Source organism: Empidonax traillii, unplaced genomic scaffold (assembly GCF_003031625.1).
Source record: "Empidonax traillii isolate 1590-97213 ecotype Southwest subspecies unplaced genomic scaffold, ASM303162v1 scaffold575:size619451, whole genome shotgun sequence".
In the NCBI taxonomy this organism is placed as follows: Eukaryota; Metazoa; Chordata; class Aves; order Passeriformes; family Tyrannidae; genus Empidonax; species Empidonax traillii.
Genome location: NW_020955768.1, coordinates 393,738 through 412,255, shown reverse-complemented (window position 1 = coordinate 412,255; position 18,518 = coordinate 393,738). Strand labels below are relative to the sequence as shown.

The following is an 18,518-nucleotide window of genomic DNA, read 5'->3' as shown; positions in this document are numbered from 1 at the left end:
TTTGCACTCTGGGGCCACATCAGTTCTGCCTGACAGCTGCCTGTTTTCCTCGAGATGATACCAGGGGCAAGCTAGAGGGAGGTTTTTTTCAGGGCAGCAGATTGGGCTGCTCTTTCTTTAAAGGCTTCGTGGGTTATTTTGTCCACTTCATAGGTGGTATTTTGTCCATTTTGTTAGAAAATTCCACCCAAGGCAGAGAGATTGCACCTTCGCAGAGGATCACGGGGGACTGAGGGGTGAAACAGGCACAGGCTGTTCTGTGCCACTCTCCGCGAGTTTGCCAGTGCTGGGCTCGCCTAGAGATTTTTCCGAAGTGGCAGGATCAGGATGTTGGATTTTAAGTCAGCCTCCATCACTGGTGCAGTGCACAGAATAAAAGAGCCTCAGGATGCCGTCCCAGCTCATTGCCTGTGGATTCCTTGCAGCATTTCCCACGGGACAGCTCTCCATGTTGTTCTCAAGGCTGCCAGACTGCTGGCAGTGCAGGCAGCAAGTCCCAGTGGTGCTGGGAGCCTGGAGGAATGATGGAAGAATTCCTGGGTTTTGTGAAACGCTTCGAGGAGAGAGAGAGAGGTGTAAATGCAGAGCACCGTCAGTGGAGGAGTCCAGGGCATATTGAAACCTGGAGGGAGCACCTAAAACGAAATTGCAGCCTAATTGGAGCCAAACATTTAGAAAAGGGGATGATCAGCGAGAGCCTTTTTGTGTTTCCCCCAGGGCACACCAGCCAAGGTGTGTGTCTGAGAACATGTGGGAGTTTGCAAGTGATTAGGTGTTCTCAAAATGCGGCTGATGAGTTTTCCACTCACACACTGCCAGACTCCTCCGCTCAGGGGCCACATCCCACTGACCAAGCACCTGCACTTCCAGCCCCAGCCCCTGCTGCTCACCCACGGCAGCAGTATCACAATCATTCCTGGGCAGCCTCAAGCTCTTCTCAAAGTGTAGATACCTTCTGCCCTCCCTTCCCTGTGGTAGCTGCTCTTACTCTTGTGGAGGAGAGGAACCAGGGAGAGTTTCTTGTAGCATTTGGTTCTTTGCACTTCAGAGGCTGTAAGAGAACGGCCCTGCACCAGCCCTTTCCAGAGCACCAGCAAACAGAGGCCACAACCCAACCACTTTCGTGACTTCCCGGTAGCTCAAACAGCATCCAGAGCTGTGTTGTTGTTAAGCCCCGCTCAGCCAGGTCAGCAGACAGCCTTGGCATTTACACTGGGCACCTCAGGTGGGCTCGAGAGCCCCGTGCTGGGCAGGGAAGGGCTGTGTCTGGCAGAGGGGCCGTGAGGGCACAGCTTGAGCTCCGCTCCCTGAGCGGGATGGGGGCAGAGGCAACCCGAGGGAAGGATCCAGGATGCTGAAGCCATCCCACAGGCTTTCCAGGAGCTGGGTTTTGTAGTTGCTTGGGCACCACACGTTGGGATGTCTGCTCCATGTCCCTCTAACAGCCAGCCTGGAGCTTTAAATCCCGCAGCAGGTTTTTTTTTGTGGCTGTTGCTCCTTTCCCAGTGCTGTACACTGGTCTCTGCTTTGGGGATTCCGTCTCCTCGACCTGGAGCTGCTTTTGGCTTTGGAGCAAGAAGGGAAAGTGAGGTTTGGAGAGCGAGTCCAAGGCACGATCCCACAGCCTCACCACGCTGGGCTTGCCTTCCTCCTGCTCCCTGCAGGCTGTTCCTTGCACCAGGGAGCAGAAAAGGGCATCCCGGGATGCAGTGCCTCCCCCAAGACCCCCTCACGCAGCACTGCCATGGCCTGCCACCCACCAGGGATGCCCGTGCCCTGCCCACGTTTTGTGGCAGTCCCAGATTCAAACCACAGGGGGTCCTTCCTTTCCTATCCGTGGAAGGAGCCGGGGGGTCTTCAGCAGGGGCTCCCCAGCGCAGGGGTGGGATGTGCCACAGCGAGAAGACAGACCGGGATATGTCTCTGTGCTGGCCGCGGGGAAGGGGAGCTCCCAGCCAGCTTCCCCCCAGGTTCCCCTTGCTTTCCCCAGCACCCTCTGCTTCCCACATGGGTTTCCCTTCCCCTCTCTTTACGAGGCCTTATTCCAGCCCGAGGGGACCGAGGCTGCCCAGGGCATCTCTTTTCACTGACAGGTCCCTCCCAACGCTGCCCGCCGGGAGCCCCGGGGCGGGTTAGCAGAGCTGGCCTCTGCTCGGGGATGGGGCCACCCCCAGCCCATCCACACCCTCCCCTGCCCCCTCTAGTGTGCTGGTGCTCTGCCTTGTTCCCCCCTCCTGCCAGGGCCTGGCCAGTATAGGGAAATCTGCTTTTTACTTCATTAATGGCTTCACAAAACCCAACAGCTTTGCAGGGGCACTGCACTCCTGTGGCCTTTCCGCGGGAGTGGGGGCAGCTGATCTGCCTCTTTTTGGCCTCTGGTAACCCTCTCCAAAACTTTTTGGAGGTTTTTAACATCATCTGGTGAGCTGTGATCTCCGTGGAACACAGGCAATGGAGCTGGGCAGCCTGCTGGCCCCGAGGTGCGTGGGCTGCCTTGGGTGGAAGGTGGGGCACGTCCCGGTGGGACTGGCCATTCGTCTGTAGTCAGGAGAGGATTCTGCTATACTTTTTTCCTGTCTGTAGGTTTTATTCAGACAATATGTAATGATTGAGTGATTTACAATTCAGTGTTAAGCTAATGAAAACGTTGATAATGGTGATAATAAAACCTTTTTTTTTTTCCTATGGTGTGTTGGAGGTTTTTTTGTGTGTCTTCTTCTGCCTGTGGGGAATGAGAGCAACTCATCCTGGTGTGTCCCAGCTCTGTCCCAGACTCCTTGCCAGTGCTCTCTGTGGAAGGGCCCTCACTCCAGCTCCCCCAATCAGCCCCAGCTTCAAACCTGCATTTCCCTGTGACACTTCCAGATGAAATTGGGCCATGGGGCCTCCCCAGGCACAGAGCTGAGCTTGCTCCCAGCTGTACTCTGCTCAACACCCCAGCCCAGAGCCCCTTCTGCTCCTGCTGTTTTCTTCCCAAGATCCTCCATGCCCAGCCCTGGCCATTCAAGGGTGATTTTGAAACCCTGGAGGTGAAGACTGCTGGCAGAAGAAAGTATCCGTGCCCCAGGCTGTTGGGAATACTGAGTGAGTGTGGGTGCAGGGGGGCCTGGGGATCCCTGGGGAAGGAGACCCTCGGATGTTACGGGGTGTGCAGCTGCTGCCAGCCCTTGGTGGGAAGTGTTTGGGGGCTTCTGCTGGAGGGGTCTATGGGAGGGGGTGGTGAGATCAGGCAGCGTTCCCTGGGGAGCCACCACAAGCCCTTTTTCCATCTGCTGCCCAGCTCTGATGGCAAAGGCACCACATTACAGCCAAGCCTTGGGCTGACAGCCTGGGGAGGGTGGGGGAGATGGGAGATGGCAACAAAGGGGCTGAGCTGGTGGGATCAGCACGAAGTGACACCACTGAGGAGCTCTGAAGCCAATGAAAGTCTCTCATTTTTAAGCCTATTTTACACGCTCACAGCTTGCTTTCTGCCCCCACACCCCTTTCTCTTTAAACCAAGGCTCACCCAGCTAGTCCAGATCTGGGGCCACTGGTGCAAAGCAAGGCAGGTGCTGAGCCCCTGGGGAACTGCAGTCCCTGGGGTTTGGGGCCTGGACACATCTCTCCGCTCCTCCTCGTGACAAATAACCAACCACCACCAGCTGGATTCATCTTTTATTGAGCTGCCACCCAGAACAAAAGGGGAGAGAGCAAAGCCTGCCCTGAGACCTTTCCAACGCTGGCACTCTGCATGCCTTCACATCAAGAAAAGTGGATTTTCCTTCAGGAAAACCCCTTGAGGGTATTTTAGATAGAGCCAACATTGAAAATGCCCCTTTATTGGGGTAAAAAAAAAGTGAAACAGGGTCAGAGCCTAGTCCTGCTTTCCTGCAGACGAGACAGGATGGACAAAGATCACCAGCTGGAAAGAACCTCCCAGGTGTGGGAGGCATGTGGGGATGGGATCAGCCCCCTCAGATAATCCCAGCAGCAACAAAGACAGACCCATGGGCTCGTGGGGACTGTGAGGAGGTGAGGAGCTGGCACACCTGCCAGGTGGAGGAAAGGTGGGGAAGGGAGGGGTGATTTTAGCTAAAAAAAAGTCTCTTCAAGGCCAAGCCCTTTGCAGGTGACTGACTGTGTGTGGTTCAGGAAGGCTCTCCCTGGGGCTGCCCTTAGCACAGTGTGGGCTCTGCAGAGGAGGGCTGGGCTGGGCTGGGCTGGGCTGGACTGCAGGAGTTCAGCTTCCCCTGCGAGTGGGACACAGCGTCCCACCAGCCAGCTCCGGACCTGCCAGTGGCAGACAGGTGTAAGAGGTACGGTGTGCTGGGGGGCAAGTGGGTGAGTGCATGGGCCTCCAGAAGCACTGAGCCAGCCACAAACCTGAGCTCAGGCCTGAAGGACTGGGAGATGCAGCTCCATGAAGCCATCCCCTCGTGCTGAGCTGCAGGACCACACTCCCTTCCCTCCTGCCCACCCACCAGCTGCAAACCTACTGCATGGCACTGACTTACCTGCACCCACGGTCAGGGGACAGCTTAAAAGGTCCCCAGCCCCGCAGGGCTCACGTGGGCCCTGCTTTTGGTACTCTCAGCAAGTGCAGCCCATGCCATGGAGCAGGAGCCACGTGCTGGCAGCAGCCACAGCCAAGGTTTGGCAGGGGGGGAGAGCAGCAATGCCCCCTTTGGGGAGCAGGGAGGTGGGAAAGCAAACCTACAGCTCGCAGGGCTTCACACCAGGGGGGCTCTTGCCACACCCAAATGCCTGAACCTACTTGGGAGGAAAAAGCAAAGGAGAACTAACGACGTCATTCAGTGCCCGCACGCAAGGAGTGCTTATTTCTCGACAGGGTCTAAAGGCTCCTGCCGGACCCTGCGTGGGGCCGGCTGCCAGCTGAGAGGGGAGAGGAGCAGAAGAAATGAGAGAGTAAGAAGAACCTGGCATCTCTGTTCTTAATTTATCATCGTGGTAAGATGGGAGCGCCGAGCGCAGCCCGGCACGCGCTCCTAGATGGATTTCCTCCGCAGCCGGGGGTGCTGCCGGCAGCGAGGGCTGCTGGACGACAAAGTGCTGCCCGGGGAAGAGCCCGTCTGCCCCCGCGTGCTCAGGGACACCTCGTCGATTTTGTAGGAGATGGAGTTGTAGTACACGGGGTTGGTGTGGCAGCTCAGGGTCTCGGGGTGGGAGGGCGCGGGGCTGCCGCACACCTGGGGTCTGTAGCACAGGCACGTGCAGAAGGAGGGCACCGCGGCCGCCGAGTTGGCCGACTGGCGCCGCTGCCTCTCCGCGTCCTCCTGCACCAGCGGGATCAGGTTCATCTGGCTCGTCCTGTCCTCCGCGGGGAGAAAAATGGCGTTGCTGCTCCGGCTGTCCTCTTTGGGCTTGAGGTGGATGTTGTTGCGGGCTCTCCTCAGCGAGGCTCGCTCCTCGGCGTCCCGGCGCTCGTCCTCCGAGTTCATGGTCAGGAACCGCAGCACCACCAGGTTGAGGAAGGCGCCGATGACGGTCAGGCCCACCAGGATGTACATGAAGCTGAAAGCCACGTACGGGGGCTTCTTCTGCAGAGCCTCGTTCTTCTGCAGAGCCACAAAGTCCCCGAAGCCGATCGTGGTCAGGGTGATGAAGCAGTAGTAATAGGCGTGGAAGAAAGTCCAGCCCTCGAAGTAAGAGAAGGCCGCGGCGCCGATGCACAGGGTGCCCATGCAGGACAGAAAGCCCACGAGGACCATGTTCTCCATGGAGACGTGGGTTGTCCTCATGCCCAGACACTTCTTGATCTTCTTGAGCAGCAGCCGCACGACGGTGTTCATGCGCTCGCCCAGGCTCTGGAACATGACCAGCGTCAGGGGGATGCCCAGGATGGCGTAGAACATGCAGAACACTTTGCCGGCGTCCGTGCCCGGGGCAGCGTGTCCATAGCCTGGCAAGGAAAGAGGAGAAGGTGGTGTCAAGCCCTCAATGGGGTTTCCAGCAAGGCTGCCCCAGGACCAAGAGGAGCAGCAGGAGAGCGGGGGAAAAGGGGAAATGACTGTGACAGATCTGCAGGCAGTGCTGAGGGGGCCACATGATGCCACATCCTTTGGGATGACGGCACATCGCAGTATCGTGTAGGTGGAACCTCATTTGGCCTCTAAAGAGAGAAAGTACCCTCCTGATAGGCCCTGAGCTTGTTGCAGAGGCCAGGAGGAGCCCTAGAGCTCCTGGGATCTAGAGCTGGACAAGCCTCCTGCAGCTCACAAACAATTCAGAGGCCGTGCCAGTGCAGTGCTGGGTGTGCAGGGTCACCTTAGGGAGGATGGGGGTTCTGCAGGATGCTGAGACAACAGTGCCTGCAGAAGCATCTCAGTCTGGGAGGACTTCTGCAGAGCCACACTAGATCTACTCCAGTGTCACTGCAACTCAGACCTAAACCACGGCCGGACTGCTGGGGAGAAGGGGTTGTGCTGTTTTAGATGCAGGGAAGTGACTATTTATGCCACTGCAGCTCTGTCAGCCCTTGTCCTGGGCACAAGGAGCTCAAGGAGGACAAGGTTTGCCTTGAATGCCTTCTGAGATTTAATTTCCCCACCTTGCTCCAAGTTTCAGGGCTATGACTCAAGGACACACACGATCACACTGTGAGGCACAATGAGGTACTCGCTGCAATCTTCCTGACTCCAGCCATTCTGTGCCCACCTCAATTACAGCAGCTACTCAGAAATCAGTGGCCCCTGCCCTCAGCGGATGAGGAACCAACTCAGTGCCAGGGAGTCACGTGGTGTGGGGAGTAGCAGCATCCAAAGGCATCCAAAGGCATCCGAGCCTGTCTTTTGAGTTTCTTTTACAAGAAACCACCAGGGCTGGAAGCTTCCCTTCTGAGGGTGCCTGCAGAACAGCGCTGGCTCCTTCCCCTGCTGCTGCCGGGGCCTTTCACAAACAGCTACTGATGTTTTTCCCTTTTTGCAGGAATTTGTGTGACTTTTGCACGGAGAGGAAACCCTCTTGTTTATTTCTCAGTCTTACTCTAAGCTGTGACTTGGCTTCCCCTCTGTCCTTGCTGCCAGTGAAGGTTTCCAGGACTGCTGGGGAAGCTGACAGCATCCAGTGATGGGATGACCAGAGGAGGATAACCATGTCATCCTGGGCTCTGGAACACACCTCCTGCTCCAGGAAACTCCTGCCTGGGACAGGGCTGAGGGGCTGAGGACAGCATCCTCCACCATGCTGCGCTCTGAGCCGGGAGCAGGCAGGAACAGACCAGCTTCTAATTGCTCTGTCTGTTCACAAACCCACGCAATCAAAAATTATGAACTTAATGCCTGCATGCCACATTTCACTGAATACAGAGCAGACAGGAGACTGCAGTGGCAAAAACCCCCTGTCAGATCCAAGCTTAATAACCAAGTGCAATTACCAGGTCCCTGGCTAGCAGATAATACAATGACAGCAATGAGGAGGTAAATATAATGATCCAGAAGAGCAGTAAGTGGAAAAACAGTTGTTATACCCTGAGAGACTGTTGAAAAGAGCGTTTGACTGATGCTTTCAAAATGACAGAGGGAATTAGAAAGAGTAAACACAGCTACATTAACGTTAAAATTGAGATTTGGAGCAGAGCCCAACACAGAGAAGTCTGACATGCCAGTGTTTTAGAAATATGGCACCTGGGCTGCAATTATTTATCGCACGGGGCGTGTGATAAGCGTGGCCATTGTTTGTCACAGCCGACAGGAAAATCATGTAAATGAAGCTATAACCTGTCAGGCAGTGATGGAGGTTTTCTCTGAAGCCATTCACCCTTCCCTCCTGCTGGGGCCTCACCTGAACTGTGCCCTGAGCCCGCTGCTGTTTGCTGGCCACGTGTGTTCCCAGCTGCACAAACCCCATCCCATGGGAACACGTGGAGACCCCAGGCAGGGCCTGCAGGGCACCTGCCCCTCTGCCAGCTCTCGTCCTCTGGTAACACGGTGCAGTTAATCCCACCAGCCCTTGTCCTGGGGGATGATGCTTTCAGCTACCAGAGGTATTTCAACCATCCCAAGCCCTTTGGTAAGGCTGAGTCCTGTCCTGCAGACGAGGGCAGGATTTGGCCTCAGAATTCCTGCCTCCAAAACTCATCTGCTGACTGAAATCCCAGCACAAGCAGTGACATGAGCACAGAATCCCAGCCTGTCTACCCCCACGGGATGCTCAGGGTGCATGGATTAATCAAAATGGATTAATTAAACAGTGCTAAACTCCCATGTGGCTAATCTCACCTAGAATTCAGGGAACCTTCAAACAATTTAGTTTCATTCTCTTGCAAAATTGAAGGCACTGGGCTCTAGTGTGGGTGAGTGTGTCTGTGTGGGAGTTTAATGTGATTCAATCATTCCCCTCCAGGCTGACACCCATCCCTCCGCAGGTTCCCGAGCAGGCAGAGCGAGGGGCAGTGTCTGGTGGCTCTCTTGGCTCCCTGAAGCAGATCTCCCACAGCCAAACCTCGGGAGTTTTGAGCTGGCAAAGAAGCCAGTGGTTCTTGCCCAGCTCTTCACCCTTCTACAGCCCTGAGCAGGGGACAGATGTGGCCGCCACCTCTGCCCTCCCACACCGCTGCCAACTTCGGCAGCCGCCTGACCTGAAGCAGCTTCCTGCAGGAGCTCCACGAGCTGCTCCCTCCCTGGGACAGCATCGTGTCTCGTGGCCCCAGCCACGGCAGCATCCCTGGCACCCCAGAACCGGGTGGCCCCAGCCTGCCCACGCCTTGCCTTCCCCAGCGCTGGCACCGGGGGTCTCACAGGGTCAGCTCGGGGGTGGCCTAAGGAGATGCCTAAAGAGGTGCAAGCCTTGAGAGAACGAGACCTGCCCCTGCCATGTGGGCATCCCCCGGGATGTCCTGGAGCTCCCGGGGGTACTGGAGGTGCGGGGAGGGAGGAGGATGGGGTGCAGGGAGGTGGCGATGGAAGGATACGGGATGCAGGGGCGTGGGGATAGAGGAAGATAGGAGGCAGGGATGGAGGGACACGGGGTGTCGGGAGGTGGGGATGGAGGGACACGGCGTGCAGGGGGTTGGGGATGGAGGGATGCCGCGGGCTGCCCGCACTCACCGATGGTGGTGATGACCGTGATGGCGAAGTAGAAGGAGCCGGCGAACTTCCACTGGCGGCCGGCGCGGTGCGGCTCGGCCTGCAGCACCAGCCGCTCCAGCTCCCGGTAGTCGTCGGCGGAGAAGCGGTACTTCCTCCGCAGCTCCCCGCGCTTCTGCTCCAGCAGCCGCTTGCGGCCGCTCTCCGCCTCCGACTCCAGCGCATCGAAGACGGCGGCGCCCACCAGCAGGTAGGAGAAGATGCAGAGGATGAGCGCGGCCGTGCGCAGGTTCTGCCGCTTCATGGCGAGGGGCGGCCGCCGCGCTCAGCCCGGGCTCCGCATGGCCCCGCCGCCGCCGCCCCCCGCCCGCCCCCCGCGCACCCCCGCGACCGCCCCCCGCGCACCGCGCACCGCTCCTCCTGCACCGCGCACCGCTATCCCCGCACCGCGCACCGCTCCCCCTGCACCGCGCACCGCTCCCCCTGCACCGGGTACCGCTCCCCCCGCACCGGGTACCGCTCCCCCTGCACCGCGCACCGCTCCCCCCGCACCGGGCACCGCTCCCCCCGCACCGGGCACCGCTCCCCCCGCACCGGGCACCGCTCTCCCCGCACCCCGGGGCTCCGGCCGCGGGCACCGCGCAGCGCTCCGGAGCGCTCCGGCACCGCCTCCTGCGCGCTCCCAGCACCGGCTCCGTCGGCAGCAGCTGCTTCTGTCACCGGCTCGCCCTCACACCGAGGCTGGCTCCTCTGTGTCCCGTGCCTGGCACCCTGGGCAGAGCTGGCAGCCCCCGGCGGGGCCGCGGTCCGTCCCGTGCCGGTGACAGCCCAGAGCTGCCCCTGGCTGCGTGTGCCCAGGCTGGAGGAGGTTCTCCTGCCAGCACCCTCGCTGCCTGCCCTCCTGGCAGAGGGGGCCTTTAGGGCTGTGTGGCTGTCCCGAAGTACCCTGAGGTGCCATTCCCTGGCTCCTGCTGCTCTGCCCAGCTGCGGGCAGGGAGTGCTGCTTCACACCCAGGGCACTGAGGAACATTCAACCTGTGTGTCCTGTGTCACCAGCGTTATCTATCTGTGTCATCCCTGTTATCTACCTGTGTTGCTTGTTACCCATGTTATCTGTGTCACCCTATTATCTATCTGTGTTATCAGTGCTGTCTGTCTGTGTTGTCTGTGTTATCTGTCTGAGTAATCTATTTTGTGTCACCTGTCTACATTATCTGCCTCATCTCTGCTTTTCTCAGCTGGTCACCAGAGCAAACAGTCAGGCTTCCTGTGTCCAGTGCTGGCTTAAGAGGGCAGAAAGGAACAGAATAACCAGGTTCAGGGTTTCTGCTGCTTTCTTTGGCAGGTTGATGAGAAGCTGCAGGGGATGTGGGGCCTGTCAGCCCTGTGCTGGTGAGGAGGGCAGTGAGTGCAGCTCCTCACACTAATGGGCTGTGAACAGCCCAGGTCAGCTCTGAGGGGTGGGGAAATTAGCTGGGGTAGGAGGCAGAGCCCAAAAGTGAAGACCCTGTTTCTCATTCCTGGTTTCCATAGCTTTTATGTAACTCTTATACTTCACTTTTAAAAATAGAAAGATACTTCTCGGTTGTGTGTTGCAGGAGATAGTATCTTGTTCAAGAAATAAACTCTCTTTCTTTTGGCTGGGAATAAAACAAGTAAAAAACCAACGAGGCTTGCATCCCTCTTCATCCATCCTGCTTCTCTCTCCGTGGAGGACAAAATGCTTTGGGCTTTAATTGCAACACGGGGGTTTGCATTGGACATAAGAAAAACTTTTGAACCATGAGAACAGACTGCTGGGGAGATTGTGGCACCCTGTCACTGGAGGAGTTTAAAAATAAGATAAGCAGATAGTCTGGGTGCCTGCTGAAAATGCTCTGGGTGCAGCAGATGCTCTCCTGAAGCAGGGGATGACTCAGTGCCCTCCTGGAGCCCCTTCCAGCCCTGTCCTCAGCATTTCCATGGCCAGCACGAGGGACACAGTGGCCTTTCCTACTGTAATTGTGAACTCTTTTTCACCCTGGCCACTTGCCACTTCCCTCCTTCTTGCTGAGCCTCCGTGCCAGCACCATTAGTGAAAACAACTTTCACTGTTGTTGTTGGAGAAAAAATAGACTCCACCATCCCTCCAGCAGCAGCACAAGCCATCACTTTGCTGCTCGACATTGCAGCCTCCTAAATCATGTGGCACAGGCTGTGCTGGAGGAATGTGTCTGGTTTGTGTTCCCTGGGGTGTGTTTGCAGCCCTGCTAAGGGGGCCTGGGATGCTGCCAGACCTCCCGACCCACAGACCTGTGGGGGCTGCCTGATTGAGTGGTTACACTTCACCTGCTGCTGGTAATTTTTCCACTGGTCAGCAACGACATCCCCACCTTGGAGATGGGACCCAGGGCTGCTAATTGAGCTCCTGTTGGTTCCATTACAGAGGAAGGAATTTGGAAGGTAATGGCATCACTGGGTGCCTGTCACACATCTTTCAGGAGGAGTTCTGGAGCCTCTAGTGCCTTACAGGTCAAATTCTGGGGTCCCCAGGTAATGTTTGAAGTGTTAAGCTGATGCTGTAGCCTGTTATTCAAAGCCATCTGCTCTCCTGGGCCAACATGCCATTGTAGGTTCCAGCATGGAAAACCCTGGGAGATGTGAGTGACAATAGGCACTGGGAGTTACAGAGATTGGGATGCCACTGATTTCTCCTTTCAGGCTTTGCTTTGACCTCGTGCAGGTCACAGGCCCCTGTGGAATAAATGCTGCTCAGCAGGAACAAGGGTAGCAGGATCCATCTCCTGATGAGAAATCCCCAGTAACAAACCAGGGCTGTGCTTGGGGTGGGGCTGGAGGCTCCGTAATTCGGGCTGGATTCAGCCTGCTCTGCCTCTCACCGCTCACATTCTGCTTTCTCCTGCCTGCAGCGAGCCTGGGGCATGAGAGACACCAAGCTGTGCCCATGGCTGTTGTGCAGGGCCATCCTGTCCTGTCCCTCCTGAGGCACAGGAGAGTTTCTCACTTTGCCACTGCCAAACCCTCCAGTTCAACCTTTGCCTTTCCCCCCCGACTTCGCTGCGCTCGAGGAAGGTCAAGCCAGAGCTGCAGGCTCAGGGCAGGCAAGATAATGTGCTTTACCATTGATTTTCAGTGAGAAGGTGCATTATGAGATTAAATGTCTCATTTTTATTGCGTGGGGAGGCAAAGGGAAAGCAGGAGCTCTGAAAATAAAGCCGAAGAGCTGTGTGTCTGTTGGGAGGTGCTCGGGACTGGGAGTAAAAGGTGCCTTTTTTTTTCAGTCCTTGGGAGGTGAACTTTGAGAAGCTGCTTCCTCTGAGGTCGGTAAGCAAAGTCAAACTTCATCTGTGTTTAAACCAGTGCCTAATTAACGTGTCTAATTGGCCCACATCTACTAATTCCAGGCTGGCAGGGAGTTTATTAAAAAGCTTTCCTAGTTCTAATGGATTCAAATAAGCAAAGCTGCTTAACAGTCTCAGATGAAAGGCACTGAAGGGGGACCAGCCGTGGGGGTCTGTCCTGAGTCAGTCCCACGTCCCATCAGGCATCAGCCTCCTCCTGGGTTTTGACCACAAGGTGCTCCTGCTCTCTGGGGCTTGGGGACCATCCTGGTGTTCTCTGCTTCTTTGGGTTATTTTTAAGCACCAAATGGATGTTTTTGTTTGCCTTAGCGAAAGCATCAGCTATTCTGGGTTTAATGCCATTTAATAGCGAAATTATAGATAGCCTGGCGATGCCACAGGGTATTTTTAAAGCAATGCATTACTTCATTTCTAAAAAGTATTAGCTATCAATGTGTGAATAACAACCAGCTGCAGCTGCCCAGATGATGTGCTTAAACCACAACAGGCTCCTGCCTACCCAAAATGAGTCCTGCAAAGGGCTGCACAGCCCCATCCTCTCCACCCTGCTCCCCCAGCAGCCTGATCTGCCAGTGCTTGTACACGAAGCAGACTTGGGCTGGAAATGCTGACAGTGCTCTTGACAGTTTATGGTCACAGACTCTATTTTCAGCCTAATAAGTTTTTTATGTGCTTGGAAAGCTGTCAGTTGAACATCAGCCAGGTAAAAAAGTACCTGCCATAAAGTGCCTGGACCACAACCAAACAGGAAAGGTGCTGCTCTGCTTTGGCAAGTTCTTGATCTCAAACACTTTAGTTTGGTTTGAGGATCTTGGCTTTAATGATAAAATAATAAGATCAAAGAACAATGCCCATACTTAAAAATCTGTGGAAGTGTTTGCTGAGAGCCTGTTAAATCAGAGCTAGCAGCAGGTTTGGATTGGGGTTTGGGGGTGGGAGGCCCTGCTGGTGCAGGGGTGAGCTGGTCCCTGCCAGGAGACCCTGGATCCCAGTGATGAAGGAGAGAGGCTTTGGGAGCGTGTCTGGAGGAGGGTCCTGCTTCTGGGGAAGGTGAATGTGCAGATGAGCTGCCACTGCAGACTGACCATGGAAACACGGGCATATCCTTGGCCCCAGGGAGGGCAGGGCCTGATCCCGAGCCTGCCTCTGCTCCCACCATGGACATCACAATGCTATAAATGAGTTCCCTGCATCACAGCCTGTGGGGCTGCCAGGAAGGTCAGGGGTGGGGGGGACAAAGGGTCTGGGATGGAATTGCAAGCATGTGAGGCTCTTCCAGAGGGTTCCCCAGTGACAGCTTCACCCCTGCCACACAGGCTGGTGGGGCAGGAGGCAGCACCATCCAGGCAGGAATGGCTGTGGGTCCCGTCCCGGGTGGGCTCCGGCTCTCCCTGCCACGGGAGCTGTGGCAGCCCTGGGGGCTCTGCTTCCCAGGCAGACAATTTACAGCAAATGGCTGATAAAAATAACCTGGTAGGAAACAAACTGGCCCCAGCACTTCAGCTGGGGAAAAAAAATGCATTTGTTAGTAAAACTCAAGATGTCCTTTCCTGTTCCACCCCTCAAGCTCAGGGAACCGGCGTGGAGGGGCTGATTGAGCTTCCCAGCCAGGCACCAACTTATTTCAATATTCAGGGCTTGATTCCTCCAAGATGCATTTTTCTCCCCCTGCCAGCGATGCTCCAGGGCTGGTCCCTGGCTCCACTGGCCAGAACGGCTCCAGCTTTGGGGCCACAAGCGATTTCCCAGCTGATAGAGCTGTAAATGCCCTGTGAAATGTTCCCAGATGCCCATGCCTGAGAGCACAGCAGGTTCCCAGTGGGGAATGAACAGAATGAAACGAAAATATTTGTCTTCTCCTGCAGTGCAAGCACTGTGTTGGGGACTTATTTAATCCTCCACCTCAAAACTGCAGATTTTACCAAGTCTTGTTTACATGCAGAGGGGTTTTTAGTTGCTTCTCTCCAGGGTTTTCTCCAGAAGGACTAACTGGGGAGATGAGAAACATCCTCTATGAACTGAAAATGCAAAAATATCCTCGTGTATGCCTGGCCCAGCTGCTTGTGCCCTGCTTCAGCCCTGGCCCTTTCTTCCCAGCCGCGTTCAGGGGGCTGTGTGGTGTCCCTGGGGCACAGCAAACAGCAGCACAGGAATCCCAGCTGTTCCAGGCACCGGGAGGCAGATCTGCCATGAATCAGTTAAGAGGGAATCTAATTAGCAGTAGGCTTTTCTGGAGGCAGGCAAACCACCTGAGCTAAATGGAAAAAATAAATCAGAGGCTTCTCTGGGCTCTGAAATATTTAGCTGACTTTTAGGTCCTTTGTTTGAGAGTCTCTTGGGGTTGGAGCCGAGATGCTGACGTGCTGCTCATCCAGGTACCCCCCAAGGCACCTCCACACAGGGCCAGGCACAGACTCAGGCCATGAGTCTGGGGGTTCAAACCTGGGAACTGCATGCCAACAGTCCCCTTTGTGGAGGCAGATGAGAGCTGTGAGCTTCCCCCAGCCTGGGATTTGAGGGTGCTGATGTGACCGCAGCCCAGTGCTCACCCTGTGCCGTGGCTTCGGGAGATGATGTGCCCTGCACTCCCAGGATGAGTCTGATGGTTTATCCATGAAACACCCTCTGCTCCTCACCCATGGAAAGGAAAATAAACCCTCCTCCTGCCTTCTATGCTGCTGGGTTTACTCCCACTGGGGCTGACCAGAGCTGCTGGCAGTAAATATTGGGATGAGGAGTTATGAAACTGCCCTGGGGAAGGTGCAGCACCTCATGATGGGTATTGCAGGCCCATGGGGTTCTTGGGCAGCTCCAGGCTCCTGGATGAGCAGCATCCCACAGGAGCTCTGCATCCCCATCTCCCCTGGCCTCTCAGCGTGGCACTGTGTGGCCTTCCCACCACTGCACACTTTGAAAGGGACATTTTTGCCTCCAAACCCAAGGAACAATTCAGTGACAGTGTCTGGCTCTTGGCATCACCACCAGTGAACCTATCCCTGAGCTCTCCTCTATGCCAGCACCTTCCCAGTGCCAGGACACTTTCTCACTGCTGTGCCTGGACTGGTGGTGCTGCAGGGTGGGCTGTGCTGGCACTGGGAACTGTGCTGTGTGATTATCCCCAGCTCTGCCGAGCAGCAACCTCCCCATCAGAGCAAAGGCAGCCAGGACAGAGTTAATCTGTCTCCTGTCCTTGGATGTTTCTCTGCACAGCGTGGAAGCAGCCTCTCTGAGGAGAAGCTGTGGTGCCCCTGGGAAGCCTGGGAGCTCTCTGATGCTCCCTGGGGTAAACTTTTTGCCCAGGAGCCCAAACAAGCAGAAGAATTTCCCGCTGGCTGCGCTGTGCTTTGGCACGAAGGGCTCCTCAGGGAGCCACATCGGACCTGTGTGTCTCCTGTTGGTGGGTGGAATTCAAAGGCCAGTCTCCTCCCAGGATGCTGGGGAGGCAGCACAGGCCGTGGTGCCCAGGGCAGCTCCCGGGGGCTCCTCACTGCCCCGCTCCTGTGCTGCCACCTGCACTGATGGCGAGGGGCAGGCAGGGCTCGCTGCCGAGGGATGGTGTGAGAAGCAGCACAGAGCCTTTAAGGCGGGGCTCGGCAAGTCTTCCAGGAGCGAGCCCTGGCCGCGGGTGCCGCCGCAGTCGCTGTGCAGCGCACATACCAATGCGTGTTGATGCTCAGCCCGCCCGCTCCCCGGGTCCCACGCGGCACGGCATCACCTATTTATAACTGCACGCACTGCAGGAGTACTATCAGACTGATGGCTTCACACAGTCACGCTAAGTGTGGCCCTGTTTCTGTGATTTGCTCTTCCTCGCAAGCTGTTGGTCTCCCGGATGCCAAAACACTCCTCACGGTGCAGACAAAGACTCTCATTTTTCATTGTTATTAAAATCTTCACCAACAGCACCCAGGCCTGGTATATTTACCAGTTTTTCCAGGCCACCTTGAGTAATTGCATCTACCATTCCTTCCCAGTCTGATCGATATCCTTGGTAAATAACATAACCTGTAAGGTCTGTTATCGCTGCAGCCAAAGGTACTTTAGCGATGAAATTGTTTTGCTGAAGAAATAAATACTTCTGAGGATGCTGTGACCTTTCATTAGTGACCTGAGTGACTCATCCCTTTCTGTGTGCACACTGCAGCCTCCCACCACGCCATAAGAGATGTTCCACAGAGTCCCACTGCCTGCTGCCTGGAGGAAAGGGGAGCTGAGTCTTGTGGGAGCCTCCTCCTCCTCCTCCTGCTGCTTCTCCTCCAGCTCCACTCGGGGTTTTCACACCTCACCCGGGCCTGGGGGCTCTCACGCTGTGGCATTGTCCTGTTTGCCCAACAGGGACGCTGTGCACCATCTCAGCTCCACAGCAAAGGCCCCGGCACCCCCAGCCCTTTCTGCATCAGCTCCTGCTCTCCCTGCCTCTGGAAATCTCTGGCACAAAGGTATAAACTCGTGTTCTCAGCACAGGGCAGCCAACCCACACTTGTTTAGCAATCAGGGCTTCACTGGCCATACCAACACCCCTGAATTGAGTGGGGGAGCTCAGTCAGAGCCAGGTTTTAGCCAGTCTCTGCAAAATGAAACAAAGAATTAATCAGAGTTGAGTTCTATGCATTTAAGTGCTGCTGATAGTGATATTCTCTTCCTGTAGAGTGTTTTGCATGCCAAGAAAAATGGTTTTGCATTCTGGAGGGAAAAGGTGGTTGCACATCTGTGCATCTGTACGTGTGCCTGTTATTTCTGCCTGACTGGCTTCCCTGGCTTGTCAGCTCAAAAGTTCTCTGTAACATAACAAATCTTGACTGTGATTGCAACAAATCCTCAAGCAAGAGGGGTTTATTTAATGAAGCGAGAAATGCTGCCAAATTCCCATGCTTGATCCTGATCCCATTAATGTCAGCACGAGAATTCCCACCACGTTGGATTTATTGGTTGGGTCTAATCTGCGTAAAGGAGTTAAAAATCTGCTTTCAGTTTTATTTGGCAGATAAGATCATTGCTCCACTCTGCTGTGACAGAGAGGCTGTGTGAAAAGCAGGCAGCAAAACGTGCAGGTGGGGCTCCTCTCACGTGATTTTAGGCACCTTCAAAGCCTGACAACACATGGGCAAGGGAGGGGAAGAAGGACGTTCAGCTCATCATAAGGCAGGAGCCCAAAAGAGGTGATGGTTCAGGATGTAACCACAGCACAACAAGAGGAAGAAACCCTGGGGGAAGGAGGGCTGAAGGACTGAGGGCTGCTTTGTTGTCCCACCACCAGCTGTGAAGAAGCTCAAGTGCCAAAGGCCTTTAATGACACACACAGCCAGTGAAGGGAAGGAGCTCGTTACCCCCTCACCCAGTTCACAGGGGGAAACAGCATTGTCTGAGAATGAAGGGGACTGCAAAGCAGGAGATTCAAACCCAAATAATCCTACCCCAGTTATCTGAGACATCGGCCCAACACACAGATCCTTGCTGGCTTTTGCTGATTTGACAGATGCAAGACAAAGAAAAGTGAGCAGATTTATGGCTGCAAATGTCCCTGGGACTCAGAGATGCTTCTCAGGATACAGATCTTTAAATCATCATTAACTGTGATGTGAGGGGGCACTGGAGAAGATGGATCTGGGCACAGAGACGCAGAGGGCAAGAGCAGAGTTTGCTGGCACTTCCTACAGGGCCCTCAGCTGGTCCCCTGAGTGGTGCTGAGCAGAGTCTGGGCACAGACCTCAGTGCACGCCTGTCCCAGATCACTCTGCTGGCTGCCTGCACTCTCCCAGCTCCCTGTCTGCACAGCACTGGGATGCTCATCATCATCATCACTCCCTGCTCCAGCCCACAGGCCCTCCCTGGTTCCCTAATTCCCACAAAGCTTTAAAAGAAGCCAGACGACTCGCAGCTGAAAGCAGGAGGTGTTTTATTGGCACTTTAGACACGTTAACTGCGCTGAAATCCAGCCGTGCTCCCTCCACGCCGCAGCAAAGGTGGGGCTGTGAGAGGAACCGGCAGAGGGAAATGTCAGGCAAAGGGCAAAGCGGGTGTCGGTGCGTGGGGGATGCTCCCAGGAAGGGGCTGCGGGCCAGCACTTTCGCAGAATGAGCTGATTTTGACTCCCAACCCACTTCCTCCAGCCGGGCTGCAAGGGCTGTTT

At 55.7% G+C, this 18,518-nt stretch overlaps 2 protein-coding genes across 2 annotated transcripts in view; one reads left to right on the top strand and one right to left on the bottom strand.

The window, feature by feature from the left end:
- RIMS4 (regulating synaptic membrane exocytosis 4) overlaps positions 1 to 5,648 on the top strand; it is a 54,341-nt gene extending 48,693 nt beyond the window's left edge. Inside the window, exon 7 of the transcript XR_003572800.1 lies at positions 5,638 to 5,648. The gene's annotated coding sequence lies outside the window, so the exon portion shown is untranslated. The remainder of the gene's footprint in view (positions 1 to 5,637) is intronic.
- On the bottom strand, positions 4,126 to 9,340 carry KCNK15 (potassium two pore domain channel subfamily K member 15). Its single transcript, XM_027898040.1, has 2 exons — positions 9,048 to 9,340; positions 4,126 to 5,902 (listed from the first exon to the last, which is right to left on the bottom strand). The coding sequence occupies exons 1-2, from the start codon at positions 9,328 to 9,330 to the stop codon at positions 4,989 to 4,991; spliced, it is 1,197 nt and encodes a 398-aa protein (XP_027753841.1). The 5' UTR covers positions 9,331 to 9,340; the 3' UTR covers positions 4,126 to 4,988.
- Between the last annotated feature and the right edge of the window lie 9,178 nt (positions 9,341 to 18,518).